Source organism: Mya arenaria, chromosome 13 (genome assembly GCF_026914265.1).
Source record: "Mya arenaria isolate MELC-2E11 chromosome 13, ASM2691426v1".
NCBI classification, from domain to species: domain Eukaryota; kingdom Metazoa; phylum Mollusca; class Bivalvia; order Myida; family Myidae; genus Mya; species Mya arenaria.
This window is the reverse complement of record NC_069134.1, coordinates 19770751-19790955: the sequence shown is the minus strand read 5'-3', so window position 1 is coordinate 19790955 and position 20205 is coordinate 19770751. Positions and strand designations below refer to the sequence as shown.

The 20205-nt window shown below is 34.4% G+C and overlaps 1 protein-coding gene across 7 annotated transcripts in view; it reads right to left on the bottom strand.

The window, feature by feature from the left end:
• The window catches only part of LOC128213701 (leucine-rich repeat-containing protein 7-like), a 50478-nt gene that overhangs the window by 7705 nt on the left and 22568 nt on the right, over positions 1-20205 (bottom strand). For 6 of the 7 annotated variants that reach the window (XR_008257784.1, XR_008257785.1, XM_052919711.1 and 3 more), the window contains 15 exons: positions 19513-19591; positions 16093-16182; positions 11428-11548; positions 10412-10486; positions 8047-8264; positions 7318-7447; positions 6831-7016; positions 6572-6671; positions 5958-6061; positions 5258-5395; positions 4343-4360; positions 2422-2553; positions 1846-1969; positions 1053-1257; positions 134-722 (listed from right to left, as the gene is read on the bottom strand). Coding sequence is in view for 5 of the 7 variants with exons in the window: in XM_052919711.1 (XP_052775671.1) it covers positions 134-722; positions 1053-1257; positions 1846-1969; positions 2422-2553; positions 4343-4360; positions 5258-5395; positions 5958-6061; positions 6572-6671; positions 6831-7016; positions 7318-7447; positions 8047-8264; positions 10412-10486; positions 11428-11548; positions 16093-16182; positions 19513-19591 (2309 nt within the window). In the remaining 2 variants the exon portion in view is untranslated. The remainder of the gene's footprint in view (positions 1-133; positions 723-1052; positions 1258-1845; positions 1970-2421; positions 2554-4342; positions 4361-5257; positions 5396-5957; positions 6062-6571; positions 6672-6830; positions 7017-7317; positions 7448-8046; positions 8265-10411; positions 10487-11427; positions 11549-16092; positions 16183-19512; positions 19592-20205) is intronic. The other variant, XM_052919713.1, reaches the window with a different exon arrangement.

Sequence of the window (20205 nt, the reverse complement as noted above, 5' to 3'; positions counted from 1 at the left end):
ACAAAAGGGAAAGGTAATGAAGATGCAGTAAAACATTTAGCAGCTCTCATTACTTTAAAGAGTTCATTTCTTTGCAAGATTATTAGACAATAGTATAAAATACTGCATCACAAAGCCAACAAATGACACTGACCATGTATCTGTTTTCTGGATCTGCCAATGTGACGTTCTGCAGCTGACCAGACACATTGAACAAGTCCTTCTTCCACTCAGTCTCTGCCCCACCCCCAGGCCTAACCTCCCTTCTAGTTGAGGTGGGGGTGAGTGGAGTAGACTGGTCCACCACATTCCGGCGCTGCAGAGGGCTCGGGCTGGGCGGATACTGACTGGTTCCCGGTTGCATGGGATTCAAGTCATACAGTTCATCGTTTCTCACAGCAATGTTTTGATTACTTTGTGACCTAGATGTATTGTTTGTTTGATGCATAGGCGTTTTACTGAATGTATGTTCCTGAGTATTTTGTTCCCGATAGGCAGCCACCATAGACCTTTGTGAATAGCCTTCAAGATCACTAGAATAACCACCGTCCCTACGGTGGCTTTTTGAGCGAGTCACAGGCACTATTTCACTGTAATTATCACCATATCGCTGGTACATCTGCTGCTGTTGTCGACGAAACTTCATCATCTCCTGATCGCTACGGTAACCAGTGTCAGAGTCATACTCTCGCATCTTTCGATGACGATGAGACCTCGGGTGATTGCCATGACGATGATCAGACCTTAATTTGTAAAGAAAATGGTGTCTTACATTTTGTATTCTCTGGTATATTCATTTAAAAAAGACACATATTGCTTACATGTAGAACTATGTAAAATTTCTATGAGAAGTAATTTCCCACTAACAGCTAAGTAGACAAACTAAATCAAAGGTTTTACAAATCTACATGGAATTGGCATGTATGAAGAGCATTTTCCATTTGCTTCCTGAACAAGTTCAATAATTATGATTTAGTTTAAAAGAATAGCAGATAAAGATCATTTAATCAATCGTATAGTGTGTAGCACTGATTGCATGACACTTAAGTGTGTTATTGAGCGTTTCCCCACACCTATTGTTGATACTGGTTGACAGCTCCTCAGGTGAGCAGTAGGTGAACTTCTGTCTGGTGGACACAGGTCTGTGCTCCTCCGCTGCGGCGGGGAGATCTGGGACGGAGCCAAGGGAACCACCAACCGCCCCGCGGGCTGACTGGAAACCCCCGTCATCGTCATTGAGATTTACTGCCGAGTGGGGCCTTGGCTTCCTCTCCTTGCCTGAAGCCAGAGAAGTTACATTATTATGCAGAATACCTCATAAAAAGTTAGTTGTTCTCCAGGTTTTACAAGATTATAAAGTAAAAATAAGAAAGAATAGAATAAAATAAATCTGTTGTAGATAATGAGTTCATTATAACTTTGAAAGTAAACTTCAATTTTTATCTTTCCAACGCTTAAGATAATGTCTTTGGTAGGAATAAATTTCATGCCTTGCTCAATATTTGTTATCTTTAAGTAATAAAACTAAAGTATGGAACATGAACATGCACTTTCCTTGAAATATTAATTGGTTTTCTAGAAAACTTTTTATCTCATTTTATCAGGTTCATGTTTTACAAGTGGTTCATTGGATCCAATTACTATAATATTATAAACATAGTTAAATGCCTTCTATATAGTGCAATATTAATCAAATGAACCTGTAAAGACACTTGAAAGGTACAAGCCGACCACAGACTTAAATATAGTCTTTATACCTAGAGACAGCTTGTGATGTACATACATGTAATTAAATAAACAAACATTGTTTCCACCATCTTTGATAGATAATGCCACCTTTGTTTTTCTGTTTTGCCAATTTCTCACCTCTCCGTGAGCTGATATCAGAGGAAGGGGAGACGTCTCCTCGACTGTGTCTCCGGCCCAACTGTCGCTCCTCCTCGTTGCTATGGTGATTCTGCATGCGAGCCTTGTCCCGCACATGCTTCTCCTGATATTGTGGGAAGTGTTTACATAACTTAATAATCATTTACAAAAATCGAATCCTTACAAGCTTCTTAACTATCTTCTCTTGTTTTTAAAGTTATTTATGTTCAATACAGATATAAATACTAGGGACCCCAAATGCAGTCTCATGAAAGGTATCCATAAACTCTTCCTATAGACCAAGTTTGGTCAAGATATGTCAACCCTTGCTGAAATTAATCAGTTTCATAGGTGAGTTTGACGCCACCCGGCCGCCTAACAACGACATTCGTCATTCTAATAACCAGGTTTCACTTTGTGAAAACCTGGTTAATAACTAACCAGGGCTTTGTTTCACAATAAATCTCACAGTTAGTTTTTCAGGATTGTTTTTAGACATCTTACTAGCTTACCAGTACTAAAAATTATTCCGTTAGCACAAATGCCTAACCTTACTGCACCACATTTAATCCATACCTTATCATACTTGATGAGAGAGTATGGGTCATCTATGGACGGAGACCCAGGGTTGTTGCTCACCGTGTCCCTCCGACGTCCATCCGTGATGTCCGCATCCCTTGTCACCATCAGTCGCTCCATCGACGGAGACTATAAACATTACAAGAATGAATTATATAAGGCATTTTTTTCTTCTTTATTTTGATATATTTCATCCTGGTTCAAACACTTTTTATTCATAAAGTGGCTAATACAGTACATCTCATACTTTAATTGTCTTAAAAATTGACATGTCACAATTTTCATCACCGATTAACGTTTGAAATTGTTCAATACTTATTCCTGATCTTGAATAAATTTGTCATGAATCTTTTACAACATTTCTTTGAAACTTTAAAACACAGTCAAAACTCGCTTTGTCCTAGTTGTTAGGACCTCTGGAGATAACGATCATTCAATACAACCGAAATACAAAAAGTGTATAATTAAACTTTTCTTTTTGAAAACAGTTTGACATAACTGGAACATGGACATAACAGAGTTCGACATAGCGAGTTTTTACTGTAGTATTAATTCCAGATAACCCCTAAGGCTATTTAGTGTAATTAAATGAAAGGAACATACTACGTTCTTAACATTATTTGTGTAATACTTTTGTATTCTTCAATGTTTAACAAAATCTTTTTTGTCATAGCATTTAATTCAAATTAAATTACAGTATTTTTTACTTTTAACTTAAAACATCAAGTAATGTTATGTAACAATGAAAGATATTCCCATTTTAAACAAGACCACCATAAGCTGACAGAAACGCTCATCACTTGATAAAGTTTCATAACTCAACATGCTAAACATGTGTGTAATGTAATGGTAACATGTGTACAAAGTTTCATACAAATATCTTGAATTTGTTTTGGTGTTGGCAAGGTTAAAGTTTTTGCACGACGCTGCGTTGCCAACGACGAGAAGGCTATGATATTACAGCATCTCTTTTTCTTTTAAGATCAGAAAAGTTAAGTAGTGCAAAATTTACTAGGATCCATGCATGATATACTGTTAATGAAATATATGTGAAAGCATAAGTATTTATAATATATATAAATGTGTATGATGAAAAGTGTAAATATAAAGATACCTTTTAAAACAGTATGGTTAAAAGTATTAAATATCAATAAAACTGAAGAAGAAAAGTTCTTGAAAAAAAAGAGGATGCGGCTAGGTTTAAAATTTCATTCACTGACGTAAGCTTACTTTGTCTTTTTTATATCAATATGCGTAGGTGCTTTCTCAATAAACCACAAAAGAAGACTATTTACCTTAACTTTACATGTTCATTCTATGAACAAATAAATATCAGATAAAAATATAGTCTGAAAATATAAACATCCTTCTATAAGAGCTGAATAATTCTGAAAGGTGCAGCACAAATGGATGCATAATTTTGTCTGTTTTCCTGAAGTAGAACAAGGGGTATAGCTAAATAAATATTGTATCTCAGGGTGACAGGACTTACCACACGTGTGTCCGTTGCATTTGCTAACGTGACTTGTTTGTGTAACATGCTTTATATCAGAATCTTTAAACGGTGTAATAAGAGTTATATGTTTTTGCAAATTATCCCTGCTATTGACAGTAGTAAATCTAGGACAACAGTCATCAAATTTAGATGCCCTTATTCTTACATTAATGCTTATCATAAATTTTAATAAGTAAACCTTACTATATAAAATCCAGAATTTGAGCATTTTACCAGTGGAGTGCTTGCGGGCTTGTGCTAATTTCGACAACTGTGACAATATCAGAATATTGACTTTTACCTTTGAAAAGCAGACAAGATACAAAATCAATTAAAGAAATATCCAATACATGGGTTAGAGAACAGTAGAACTGTGTAGTAACAAGTTGCGGAAGTAATAAACAAGGCGTGAACAAAGCTCACCAATGGTTTATATTGGCGCTGAAATCATAAATAAGCCCTTCTCAAACAACTTACAAAACACTAGTGGTGTTAGGAATCATGATACAAGCGATTGTAAAGCATGCAACAGGGGTTTTGTTTCTTTGTTTTTTTACAACAGTGTTTCACGAAAAATGACAGAAAAAACATCCGGAAAATAAGATCAAGGTAAAAAGTCAAAGCAAATTAAAATTTCACCACATATTCACACCAAATAAGAATCTGGGTAGCATTTATAAATGACAAAATGTGATGTTATTGACCAATTACATGATTGCATGAACCATTTTTTATAAATCACATCAAACAATATGCAGATATATATGCAAATGAAGCAAAGCACGAAATTTAAATCAAAATATTTCAACTTTATTTCCAAAATGTTTAAAAACATATATCTGCATATAGTCAATTATTTACTGACTGTACCAGCTTAAAGACATATCGCTATAAAGGAAAAGATCAATATTTACAAGCATTCAAAACTACAGGTACTTATATATTACATTTAGAAATAATGTCATAAGCAAATGAAAGCAAAAGCGAACTCAGACTGATGGGAAAAGAATGACAACGGCTTGTAGAGTTGAACTCAGATTTACCAAACGATATTTAAGAATATAATCATTAGAGAGGCTCATATTTTTTGAGGTTGCCAGTCAAAATGTGGCAAGCGCTTGATAATGCTAGCATTTAAAGTAAATATTTGGCAGTTCATATTTTGACAGTTCATATTGATTTTTTGTACTGATTTTTGTAATATTTGTGCTTCAAAATAATTTTTCATGAAATGAGATATTTTCTCCTGATTCTACAACCCAACATAAAAGGGAGACAACCTATGAGCCAATCTTCTGCAGAGTAAGCCTTGGAGAATCAAGATTCAGGGTAGGTTACCTTTTCATAAGCAGCGTTGTCCTCCCCTTGCTGACTGACACCGCTGCTCATCTTCTGGCGCATTGCCAAGTTCTTCAGATGCCGAGCCTTCTCCCGCATTTCTTTTGGATATGGAGTGGGCTGCCTAATAAGGCTTCCCTGAAAGTAGAAGGAAGCATTTTTTAGGTACAGTTGAGCTATATCTCACTACTTTAGCAGGAGTTTAAAGAAGTTAGAATATACTGAATCTTGTTACAATACCATAAGATGGTGTTTAGTATTTTAGACTCAAGTTTTTCCACCCACCTTTTTGTGAATGGGGCTAGGGCCCTTAGGATTGCGAAAATAGCAAAAAACAACAACTTTATATTGTGAATTAACCATAATATATTTCAAAAAAGGAAGCAAAGCAAAGCCCCCTTTAAGATCATAGATTTGAATAATTTTAAGCGGATAAGACTGCCTTTGAACATATCTATATTAGTTTTATTTGTTTAGTGTTAAATGTTTATAATTATTCTCAGGATTGTGAATTTTGAGGCCAATATTTGTGAAAAAATACTTTTGGGAATATGAATGCGTCCTAAATTTTAGGTAAAAAACCTCCGCTGCACTTTTCTGATTTAGGATGTATTAGTTAACCTCTGATAAATGGTATTTATTGGTCTAACCTTGGAAATTCTGAGGTTTAAAAACTAGAATTTAAATGTTAAATACTCACATCGACATCTGATTCATCCCCGAACTCAAAGTGTATCTGTTGTCTGTCTCTGCGCTCCTCGTCCCACATGGATGCGTGGAAACTATCCGTGTCACCACCCTCCCCTGTAACAACATCACAGTATATAGATTCAAACATGTATGTTTTTTCCAAGTATAATTTAAGTCTTCCAAAAAGCCAATATATTAATGTTTTTGGCTTTTGCTTTTTAGCCAACTTTAATAGAATTGAACTTTATAAGGTTGCCCTTTTTTCTTGAAACTCCTATAATAATATAACTTCAATTTTATACAATAATGATGTACACCAGGTTGTGCCAAATGTTTTGTCATACTTATTTATTTCAGCTTAATTGTGACAAAAGCTGATAGCATATGAACCAGTCCTTTTTGAGAGGCCATGAGAATGTACCCCTGGTGGGGATCAAATGCACAACCTCTTGGGTGAGAGGAAGACACATGAGCACTCTCACCCCTAATGCATTTGGGTATGTTTACCAATCAATTCAAAAACGATGCAAAACAAGCGGTTCACCTGTATTAAAATCTTAACCTGCAAATGCTGCTTTGATTTAGACTGAAAAAGTTTGTGTAAAGCGTGGGAGCCCCTCTTACCAGAGTCCTGCGGGGGTCTCTGTGGAAGGAGATAGCAAGTGAGGATCTTCCTACCGGTCACAGGCTCATGGTCTGATTGCAGAGGAACCAGTGGGCGTGTCTGCAACAATGCAAGGAGTACATTTGACATGAATATAACCTAGATTCATCATTTGCATGGACACAATTAGTGAGAACATGGAATATGACCCAGTAATCTGCCTTAAGAGATGATACATAATAAAGTAAGATCTAGCATGACACATTTGGAGATGCATACCTGGTTTTCCGAGAGCCAAAGAGCCTGAAGCTCCTTACACTTGGTGATGGTGAAAGGCAGACACTCAAGCTGGTTGGTGCTCAGGTTGAGGACACGGAGACGGGGAATACGGCCCAGTTCGTCCGGCACATATGTCAGCTTGTTACTACGCAGAGACAGCACTGTTATACCACTACAGCTGCCCAGCTGGGAAATTGGCAATGATAACAATGTTAATGACAAAGGGAACATTGGAGATTACAAAGGTAACATTGTAAATAACAATGGCAATATTTTTAAACTATTAAAGGAAGTCTTTACAGTCTTGTACAAACATTGATTGCAAAAAGTTGATCGATATTATCATCTTATGACACAATTATCTAGTATAAAGTATGGTTAGTCTACTAAACCAATCAAACCACAGAAAAAATTTATCAATCAAACCACAGAAAAATTTAAATAATATACAACTGATTTTCAAAATGTTTGCTAAGCATGTTCTCACCTCAGCAGGAAGATATGTGAGATCATTGTCATCAGCGTACAAGGTTCGGAGGTATCTCAACAGGCCCAGAGTGGAGGGTAACTCTGTCAGAGTGTTGGCGCTCACATTCAGTTCAGACAGGGACTGAAGTCTGCAATTTACAACACCAGTAAATAAAGAATGGACTTGGTAGCAGACATTTCTACATAATAGATCTGACAGTTATACAGAAAAGTTATCGTAAAATTATTGGCTAAAATGTTATGACATTTGATAATCGTTCTTTTATTCTACACTAGATTTCTTCTGTATAAACCATTATCAAACTCAAAGAGTTTGAAGGAATGGATCATAGATATATAAAGATTTCAGTCAAGCACTGTCAAAGTAAGAGGCAATGTAGGGCCTTGGGTCTTGCACATGACACATCACGTAACACATATGCCAATTTATTTTCAAATCCCTCCATGCATGACAAAGTTGCACCCAAGACACAGAAAAACAGAGGGATGACAGATTGGGCAATTTTAATATACCCACCTTAGGGGCACAAAAAAGACAAAGCCTGATTTCACAAATTTACTTGAGTCACATTTTAGACTTAGCAAAGACTTTGGATTATAGGATTTGGAGGGGAAATATTTGTCATAAAAGTTTCATGAAAATAGCCATGGGGAAAAAAAAACAACTTTAGTAGGAATTCTACAAAAGTTTGCAAGCATTTTCAGATTTTTGAAGATTTCTACTTACTCCCCCATGTTATCTGGTAAACATGTGAGACAGTTGTCGTCTGCTTTGAGTGTAGTCAGGTTGCTAAGGTTACAGATGGAGTCAGGGAAAGTTGTGATCTGATTGGTTGTCAGATGGAGGTCAGCCAATGAAACGCAGCCTTCTATCTCCGGGGGCAGGCTCTGCAGGCAGTTCTTGCAGCCATCAAAAAACATCAGCTGCTTCAGGTTTCCTATGGTCTAAAATGGAATGTATAAAGAAATTTTTAGATCTATAACAACATTTATATTTTTCAAGTAAGAGCTTTATTCCCCCAATACTATACTGTTTTTACATTTATACATTTACCAGTATATTTCATTTTTAACAAGGTGTTTAAGTAAACATTCTGTACCTTCTCTTGGAGGGTAGTTGCAAATTGTTTACATCAATTTTTTTTTAAACATATACAATCAAACAACAGGATAGATCAATCATTTTGGCTTCATTTATATTAAATGTTGTCTACATTTTGCTACAGAGCATGTTCTGTTCTGTAACTCATTATCTATTTTCCTGTGCCCTAAATTCCAGTACTTTCAAGCTTCAAAATACCTTACAAATTTATAACAGCAATATACCATATACAATAATCACTTTTTGAGTTCCAATTTCCATACAGACAGACTGTATCTCATATCTGCATGTCAATCCCTTTGAAACGCAATAATTAATTGGTTGCGTATCATCACCATCTATAAACTCTCAAGACATTGTCATGTGTTATTTGAAACCTGGCATGAAGAAAACGCCATAAAGCTTTGCACAGGGTACAGTAGTAAATCACTCTGTACGCTTTATTAAATTTCAATCAAAGCAGGGCCACATTAACTTTTTTCCTGGGATGTAAGATGACAATAAATAGTATGCATAGCAAAATAAATACTTTGCAACCTTATATATTTAACAGCTGTAGTAATTTTGTTTGAGAAAACTACTGTAACATATTTTCAATTGCTTGTTCTTTCTTGTTTTTATATTTATAACTTAGTCTTATTATAAATCAATAAAATAACTTCCTAGGATCATAAAAAACAGGCATAAAGTCCCTTAGCCAAGGAAATAATTATAGTAATAAAATTACCCTGGTTAATGTTACTTCACACCTATATTTGTATCATTTTTCTATTAAATTCAAGTTAAAAATGAAGAATCAATTATCCTATCAAATTTACAAATGTACACCATTTTATGCCATAAACCATAACTAAGAAATTACGTCTTTTTTATAAAAACACTTAAAAAATTATCAAAATAATAAATTACCGATAAACAGGCACTTAAAAAGATCAACTAACATTAAAATACAATTCCATATCATAAAGATTTACACAACTTTAGATTTTTGTCACATTTCAATGGATTTTATAACAATTTTACCACCATAAAGGCCACCTAGATAATCTGTAATATATTCCACTTTAATTGTAATATAATTAACATAATTTATCTTGCTGAATGAGAGAAATGTAATGTATAATATCTGCTGTAGGACTGAAAGGGTTTGGATTTCATTATTTGCATGAGACGAGGGAATAGCTGGCACAAGGTGGCACAACACGATACAAGAATGTTTCCATGTCCTTGTGCAATATGTGTCAAAACAGGGGAATTATAAATGAATCCTCCGATAAGGGTATAAGAACTCCCTGTGAACGAGAAGCGTATCTTATCCAAATCATAAGATAAGAAAGTGTGAATTTAAATGTTCGCGATTAGTTACACCAGTCGACACAGGTTAAAGACCAACATGGCTGGCTATATATCATCTTGTTAAAGAGGGGGTGACAGGCCCTGTGCTGCTGAACTCTTCAATTCACTATTTGTCATGATGTGGTAACAATATGAGGAAGGATACACTTTACGTTATTTCAACTGTAATGTTATATACAACCGAATAATTTCAGATGTCATTATTGCAGCCTCTTATCAATTTGTAATTTCGAAGCAAGTTGCAACATCATGGTGCACTTCAGAATGTATTGTAAATTCCTCTGATTGAGAACCCCCCGTGTTTTAAACTAACTATAAAAAACAGCAAGAGATTAATTTTGACAAATGTAGCTGGCATGATTGTGGCTTTTAAGAGTATGACATGTATACAATAAGTATCAGGACCTACTGGTATACTGATGTTGGGCTCAATTGTGAAGAAAAATGATACTGTTTAAAATCACCATCGCTAGTCCGTGTCCTGGGTAGAACCCACAACCTCTTGGGTTAGAAGCGGACACCCATACCACAAGACCACCCTCAACACTAAATAATTAAAAACTGAGTACCAGTGGCAGTGACCAAATGTACGCTGGGTGTACACAGAAGGAGTACATAGACACTGGGTACCTACCGGTGTAATAGACTGTATCTGGTTGTGGTCACACCATAGCTCCAGCAGCGCTGACAGGCTTCCTATCACATCAGGCTGAAAAACAAGCATCAATTGAAGATCTTTAAAACAATTTGGAACAATCTCATACAGATTCATTGAATTACAAACATTGTATGTTAGCTCATGGCATTGGAAAGCTTCACTCATTTTAACACACAACTAGTCATTGAAACAGTTTGTAAGTTCAATATTAAGTTAAATATTTTGTTTTTTTCATTTGATAATTCATCTAAAATTTCTATATAGTTAGTTCTAATTTAGGTGGTAAAAGAGGACTATCATCATATCAATTCAGGATTTATTTCACTCCTACGTCTGGCCTTGACCTTTAGGCTAGAGACCAGGGGCATGTTTCAGGATCTTTGTTGTAATCTCAATACCCTTAAATCATGGCAACAAGTTGATTGTGTTTTTATTTTTTTCATTTTTCAACTTTCGTGTTCATTTCTAATACTGGCTGAAGTTTAACACACACGAATGTGTAGCAAAATAAGGAAACCATGAGTTATAAGACAAACTTCTGTTCATGACTAAGATAGACTTGCATCTTTATTGAAACAGGCCCCTGGGTTTTCCATAATCCATACAGGTGATTAGTTGTGCTAAGTTGCCTTTATATTTCTTTTACCAGAACAGTTACTATTAAGATACAAAAGTAACATTGCAATGATGCCGGACTATCTCTTCCCAAAAATGCTCACCTTTGCTGCACAGCATGGCCACATAAATACAATGTACTACAAAATACAGTCGAACCCCATTGGCTTGAACTCGCTTGGCTCAAATTGAATGTTAAGGACCGATCTCTTTAAACTGAAAGTAAGATTTCCCGCTTCGCTCGAAATTTTCGAAGCTCGAGTTTTTTTCGCCGGTCCCAAGGATTTCGAGCCTTCAGGGTTTGACTGTAGCAATAAAATGTCACACTTTTTTCTGCAATAATCATTCCAAAGCAATCACAACTATCCAATCATTACCAGTTCTGTGAACTCGTTGTGACCAATATCGAGTTTCTCCAGTTCCACGAGCCGGGAGAAGGACTTGGGCAGCGTCTTCAGGTGATTCTCGCGGATCTCCAGAATTTTCAACTTCGTCAGCCTGAAACAACAAAGGGAATGGAGTTAGACTGAATAGTTTCTCCTTACAAATGTTAGTGTTTCCTCTCATGTCTCCATTAAAGGGATGGCTGGATAGATAATGATATTAATGCTGGTACCAGCTATTTTTTAATTGAATCATTTAGAGTGGAAAAAAATATGCATATCCTTATCATGAAAAGCGGCCATTTTGTCTGTTGATTTGAAAGCTTTATCAAAGCACTGCTTTAAACACTCATGTAGCTGTTTCTTTCCAACTGTCAACTTGTTTTAGATTGCCTGACTTTGTTTATTAATAGTTAATATGGAAGTTTGTGTTGTCTTTTTGTTGTTTTAACAATTGATTCTGTTTTAAGAAAGTTTTTTATAGGAAATTAAAAGATATGTGATAATTCCATAGTTACTACAGATCGGTCATGAGAACTACTTGGAAATAAGGTGCACCAACAATTGATGGAAATCCCTTTAAAAGAAGTACTCAAATGCTATGAATGTTTGCTGAAGTGATCTTAAGAGGAGGAACCTTTAGTAAACATTCTACAAACCAAGGTGTGCAAACAGGAAACTGTTTTATATTAAGTTTACCTAGGCTTGTTAGGTTCCCTCCCGATCCATTTTTAAACCTGAAGAATTTCATTATCAAGAGTATGGCTTTGCATACAAATGTTTTGCCCCATTTACTCAAATCTGCATACAAATTTTTTTCTAACTTGATCAATCAACTTCATGACCCTAGGAACACGTCAGAGCGGTGTTAAGCCATAAAACGGTGTTAATCTGTTCAATATTTGATCCCGGGATGCTGTTAACAATGTAACAGTTGTTATGTCTAGCCTTTTAAGAATAGGGAACAAGATTTTATACGGCCAATAATTTTCTTAAAATTGATAGCAAACTCCTAATATGGTAAAATAAACTTCCTAAATGATATTAACATGCAATATGTTTGCCAAGTAAAAACTAGTTTTTTGAGAACTTTGCTTCATATGACTTAAATTTGTAACATGTGCGCAGGCTTACCCAAAATGCTTTCTTCTCTAAAAAGTTGACAAAGGCTTACAAAAGCAGACTACAACTTTTGAAATCTGACAAAGTTGAATTACTTAAAGGCGAATATTTTTTTTTTTTTTGAAAAGCAGAGATTTGAAAAGCACTTATTACCTTGGACGTTACCTGTTATTTAATGAGGTTTGATTGACAGGGCTCATCTCCAACAATATAGCACTGTCAACATTAGAATAACGTTGCATGCTCAGTGAATTTACGTGAAATCAATTACTTTATTCCAGCCCTAAATGAAAACATTCGCTGTCATGATAAGAATTTGTAATTTAGTAGGAGAGACTTGATTTGCTAACGATAAGAAACTGTGCATATTCTGTCTACCATTTGAATATGAAAAGCTGTCATATTACATTGCATTAGGGAGTATAATAGTATAGCCCATAGAGTTTGCATGAATGACATGTCAACTTAAACTGAATAAGAAAATTTTCTATAAACATCAAAAATTTCTATTCACATCCCAACTTTTGACAGTAATAGCCACAAATATGCTGAACAATGTAAACATTGGTAGAAAAACATTTCAGCAGGCAAAAATATGTAACTGAATGACAATTGTCAGTTTATAGAACAGACACGAGCACCAAAAACTGTTGGCAACACTTGTCAGCTTTCCTGAGTCTACCAAGGGAAATAACTCAACAGTTATCATATTCAGAGTTACAGTAATGCTTTGATAACATATGGTCACTGGTAAAATGTGTACTATATAAGTTTCATGCAAATAACAGGTTCTAACAGCTGATAATAATCAATCCTGAAAGAATAGTCAGGAATCTGTTTGAGTATGAGAAATTCTTGCCTAAAGCAGGGTTATGGGGCTTAGACCACTTTTTAAATTGTTTCCAAAGTCATTCGTTTTTTATTTCAAGGTACTCCCTACTGATTTTAAAAGCAAATGTCCGAACAAAGAACAATCTTCCCAACTGTACATAGCCAATGTTACAGTTTTTGAAAGGCTATGTCACCAAAATCTGACAACACCAAATCTATGACAATACTTTGCAAAAAAAATCCAACTAGAAATAGAACATGGATCCCCCATATGCCGCTTTTGTCCCATTTTTGCGGATGTCATGAAAATTCCTCAACGAAGTCAACATTTGTATCACCAAAGTTTTAACTAAACAGAACCCACTTCTATTATTACAAGTACAATTTTAACTCTATTAACCTTTTGTGATGATATCTCTCTAGTGGCAAGCACAAGCCTCACATATCTTCAGTTCAAATCAATTCAGTATTTTTTATATAACTGAAGTATTTCTACCATTCCACTATCTATATGATCCTATCAGCTGACCCTTGGCCCAAAGCCTACAAAAATAGTTGCCATTGTGGGGTAGCCGCATTCAATCACTGAACATCATGCCCCTTGAAATACTTAATGGAGATGAATAACTTGAATCAAAGGGACTTTAGTTATTATTTCATTTGAAAGACTGCTTCTCCTGAATACTATTAAGTTTGATTTAAAAATTGAAAACATTAGAGGAGCGTTTTAATAGAAGTGGTTACATGGCTGCAAAATCACAGATAACCACATAAATGGAGAGCAGAACTTGTAGAATCAATATAGAATAAAAAAAATATTAGGAGGGATTCATCTGTCAGCACAACACAGATGCAAAACCATAGTTTTCTTGAAATTAAGGAAGAGTGTTAAAGATGGCAACTACCTGGTCCGCGATTTCCGCAGACTCTGACAAAGATATTGTTACTTTAAAGTTCATAGAAGAGCAAGATGCGCTACGTACAGTAGAAGAGATAGGGAACAACACATCAGGGATAAATTTGTCAGGGGTGTATTTGACTTTAATGGAAAATGTGAGATGTTTAGGCCCTTTAGATACCACAGTTTTTGACCCCAGAAAAAAAGCTGGCACGTGTTCAAAAGGTTGGCACTGCTCTCTAAATTGAAAGACAAGGACCCTTGGCAGTTAAGAGAATTTTTAATAGGTGATGAAACACAGCAAGCAAAGTAAATGTTGGTGGGTTAAAGTAATGAGCACATGTGCATCGTTCTGCACTGGTAACAAAATCATTGCAACAGCAATCGTCAAAGTTAGCAACATCTACCATACAGTCAAGACCTTTGACCATGTGAGTTCTGGTTACGGCCCCACATCAAGTCGTAACTATACAGACTTAGTTTTGAGATGAGCAGTGCCATTTGAAGTGCCTTATAACAGTATATAGACAGTAAACCAAAATAAAAGTATATAAAGGCATTTTCAGACTGGATTTCACAGCTCAAAAATTATGTTGATGCACATGACAATGGGAAATACTTTGAGGGACTAAACACGCAAGCTATAATGATCATTTTGCAACTACTTAAAAAACACTTATCATATATTCTATAAAATATTCAAGTAGCTATTAAAGATTGAGGAAATATGCTTCAACAAGCAAAAGAAATATAAATGGTTTTATGAACACAACATAAAATTACAATTTATGATTCTACCCTTGCATAAAGACAAAGATGTTCAGAAACTTGAGAACATTTTATCACTAGCTTGAGACCCACTTTAGGTTCATTATAACAGGATAGTTTTTAACAACCATAAAATAGGGTTGTAAATGTAACGTCTTCTTATATAACATCTCGCATACAGAGCCCGGATCATATGGATGAAGGGTTTATATATTTCGCATCACAATTAGCACTCCATTATAAACTCTTCCACGTGTAACCATACACACTTCTGTGTTACTTTTATGTCTGTGTATCAAGACAGCCTTCACACGACCTTCTTCCTTATCGCAACTGCAAATCTCGGCTGTAATTCTGTAAGTCTATTAACAGAATTTGAGGGTATGAAAACAAAATTGTTCTATCTGCCACTTTATTTAATTTCACTTAGAACCTTGTGGCTTTCAACCCTGGAGAGGATGAAGACTATTATCCTAAGTCTAGTACATTAATACCCACCATGCACATTGTTTAAAATTAGAATTGGCTCATGATATTTGTTAGAACATTATAGACAGACACAACTGTCTCAATGAAATAAATACAATCATGCTAATTTGGAATTTCGGCAAGGATATTTACAAGTACAGAAAGCAGACTACAAGTATCTGCCATTGATTGGATGTTTTATAACCAGCACATTTCTTTGACAATGCACTGCAACATAATATGGTATAAATTAACCGGCTAAGTTCAGGGGTTGCAGACAATTGAATAGAATATGCATTCAAGACTATTACTGTCACAAAAGTACTTTTTTATTTGTAAATCCTATTATACAACAGATACTGTTAAAATTCCAAATTAAAATACCTTTGTGCCAAAAGCTTAATACAAAATAGAACTAGTCTATAAAAAAAAACAAATATGGTTTGAAATTTCAGCAGTCTAATAAAGCAAAGTTTTTTACCCACAGACTTCCATATGATCCCGGACAAGCTTTTTCTTAGATGAAAACAGTCTGACCAATGTTTTACATCTATGTTAAATTGTTTTCTTACCTGCCAAAGTTTCCAGGCAGGTAATCCAGGAAGGTGTCATTCAGGTAGAGCTGTGTCAGGTTTGGCAACTGGGCAAACCCCTCTGGCAACCTGAAATATAGCAAAGAATATATGTAAGTGTTTCTAGCAACCTGAAATACAGCAGGGAAATGTCTGGTAAAATGCTTTGGCAACCTGAAATACAGCAGGAATTTCTGGCATCCTAGTATATTGCAGGGAATGTAACAGTCAAGTCAATGTATTTTTAAGTGTTTCTGGCAACATCAATACAGACTGGAAATGAATACTGAGTTTTCTGGCAACCTGAAATATATATCAGGATGTCTTCATAAATGGGATTAATTATTTACTATTTCTGGCAAACCTTAAGTTTTGCACAGAATGAAATGCTGCATATGTCTGGGAATCTTAAACCTAGAATGGGATAATTAGCACAATCTTTTTGGCAACCCAAATTACTAGCAACGTGACGTTTAGGACATTCTGTTGACCCCATAAATTACAGATAGTTTTGATATGAAGAAATATGTGACAAACCATTTTGGCATTAAAAATAAATTCACATAAATTTATCATTAATAAAGAATTTTCTATAGGGAAATATTTATCAATAAATCTTATATTTAACCCAATCTATTTAACCGTGTTATAATACCAAGGCCTAAAAACATATCATATACAAATGCCTTCCATATAACATCAGATAAGGATTGAAATTTCGATATTTGAAATATTGTTATAGTTAATTCAGATGTCAAAACTTTAATTTGTCAATTAGGATTCCAAATATTGTCATATAAATTAAACTTTTAAAATGTGCTTCCAATTTTTAATTGTGTAAATAATGTGGAGTTGATAAAATGATATTTAAAACAGATTTTTAATTCAATTGTGTACCTTCAGTATATTGCAATAATGATGAAATTTATATATATGCATTTTTTTTAAATTGACGGAAATATCTCAACTCTTTTGGAATTTTGCACAAAGCCTTTTTGGCAAACTGAATTCAGAAACATTTTTAAAAGAGATTAAGGAGTTACCACAGATGGGCTTAAACTTGGGACATTACTTATGTTCACACTGAAAGAAAAGGAAAACAAACTGGCTACAAATCCCTTAAACCAGTTTGTTACCATGGTGATTTAAATATGAGAAAAAAACTCAGAGCCTTAAACATATCAGAGTAAGACCATCTGAACTCAGCTACTATCACAAAGTGTCCAAACAAGGCTCTCTCGACAAGCTGACTTGACAATAGCGCACTTTTCTCACATACCTAGGTGGTCTTAAAAAGTGAAAGTCTTACCCGCTTTAATGTTTACTTAATTAGCTAAATGGGGGCCTATTGATAGCTTGAATTCATTCACAATGTCAAATCGCCTTAAATACTACAATTTTCTCCGCATGAAAGCAAAGAAAGGAACAGCGAGGTACAAAGAGTCACACCAAAAAGAAAACTGCAAATTTGTATCAATTTTCTTGACGTTTTAATGGCTAACATAACACTAGCTAATGGTCTCTGATTATCTATCTGTTGAAATCTTTGTAGTGATTTAGTAATGATATTTATCAATTTTAACCTGGTACAACAGAAGCTGTGATACCGATTTAACTGATTGGCTAATATTAAATATTCTGAATTAATAATATAAACTGTATTAAAGCTGCACTCTCACAGATTGAAAGTTTTGACAACATTTTTATTTTTGTCTTTGAACGAGCCAATTTATGCGAAAATTCATGGAAACCAGTAATATAACACTGCTGACAAAAAATCAGATCGCAGATTTTCATATTTAAGTTCAAAAACTGATGTTTAATGCATTTTTCTTAAACCGTTAGTAATGCTTTTAGCCATTAAACATTAATTCTAAAACAGAGATATGAAAATCTGCGATCTGATTTTTTGTCAGCAGTCTTACGTCACTGGTTTGCAGATATTTACGCAAAAATTGGCTAATTCCAAGGCAAAAAAATATATAAAAAGTTTTAAAAAACGGTAAGTCTGTGAGAGTGCAGCTTTAAAAAGACATCCATTGCAAGTACTTTTTATGGCTCGATTGGTCAATTGAATATAATGACGAGAACAAAAAAAGGGTCAGGGTATTTCTGAACATCTGAGCAACATTTTCATGTAGCTTTCATAATTTTAACAGAACTGCAATTTAACCAAATATAAATTTGCTATTATAAATTGGCTTGAAAAATTATTTACCCCAATATGAAATCAACTGCATTTAATTTCCCTTAATAATTGTATGAATAAATATTTGAATGTGACACAACATTGTCCCTTAGAGACTAATTGGGTACACAAATAAACCATTACACCATTTTTTTTGTTCATTTTCTTTCCCGACGATAATTCTTTGCATTACAATCTATTTAATCAAAAATTGGCAAGAGACAGTAGTCATTACATTTTATCTCTGCTATTTACACGTTTATAAAACACTAATATATCTAAAGAAGTGCTTCAATAAAACATATCAATGTGTCATACTGTTAAGGAGGGGCTAATTCCTAATACCCAAAATACCTGATTGTTATGAACGGCGGAAAAATCAAAGATGAAACGTGATCCGTTTCTACTTACTTATTCCAAACTGATTACATGCCAATGTCTAATATGGTTGCTAGACATAGCGGAAATTATTGACCAAAACCCTGTAAATTTTATTCAGTAATATCAATTTAAAATAATTTCACAGTTTTTGTATGCATCATTGAAAATTTCATTGAAAACAGGTACAGATTGTTTGCAGGAGTGAAATATTGAAATATTGCTTCTTTAAACATTCAACCATGAAAATAATATACGCTACAAATTGCATTAAATATAACCAATAGGTAAGAGTATGCCATATTAATACCTTACTTGATAAATTTAGTCTAAATTTTCAAAACACTAATGTGGCACCATTTAACATAATTTGAATGGAGTACTTCAAAGCTTTGTAATTAAGGTAATTTTGCTATATCACTGCCTATAATGGCTTTGAACAATCCTGATATATTACAGTGCCCTTGTAGCTTATCAGTTTGTAACAAAATCCTTTCAAAACCGCTACTCATAATATGTTTTATCTTATGAAATCAATGTCAGCAAACATTTCTTTAACTACCCGTTAATACATCATTAATACATTACCCTTTTTAATTGGTTTAAGTATACAATGCATTAGTGTACATTATTCTAAATGCACATTTTACCTTAATTATATCATTTTTAAAAGACTGTTGTAAACCAGTTAAATGTTAATGTTACCAGAATAGCAGAAACTCAAACATTAAAAAAGTGAAAAAAACAAACAGGTTTGTGGCCTTAGATACACAATCGTCAACAATTCCAAGCGCTTTCTATTTTGAATCATAGAAAGAAAACAGTGTATATACTTATTCAGCGCTACAACTCACTTTCCGAGGGGGTTGACGCTGGCATCGACGATCTGCAGGTACTTGCAGGTTTTGATGTTCTCCGGGATGTCAATCACACCTGTAACACAGCCACATTTGTAATGAGCATGACAGGTGTGTGTTTTTACCAAAAATGGGACCAAAATTTGGCCCCGTTTATAATTCAAAAAGGTTAAAAAAAATGGACTAAAAATTTGTATTTCTATAATTTTCTATTTCTATTTCTTTATAACTTTTGGATATGTTGAAATGCAATCTAAGACTCGTAAAATTCTTCAAACCCAGGGCTTAAATGCTTCTTTTATTTGCTTGTTATTTACTATGATTAGTTTACAATTTCAGGCATTTTGTAGCTATTTTCACAGTTCTTAGGGCCCTTGCCCATGATACATAAAAAGCTTGAAAAAAAACACCCTACAAAGTGAACATGTATTTCCTTTTGGACTTTTTTTATACAGTAATTACGCATTTCATTTTACCCACCTTACTTCAACATTAATTCACAAGAATTTACCATGCAGCTATTCCATCTCAAGTCTACAGTTTTCCCCGCGAAACAATAAACCTTTTATGCAACAGCTTCAGTTTTAATTCAAATACAAATTTCAAATTTTATGCAGAAAGAATCAATCAAAACATTTCAGAACAATATCTAAGGAATCCAACACACAAAAAAGCTAGCTTGCCATAATG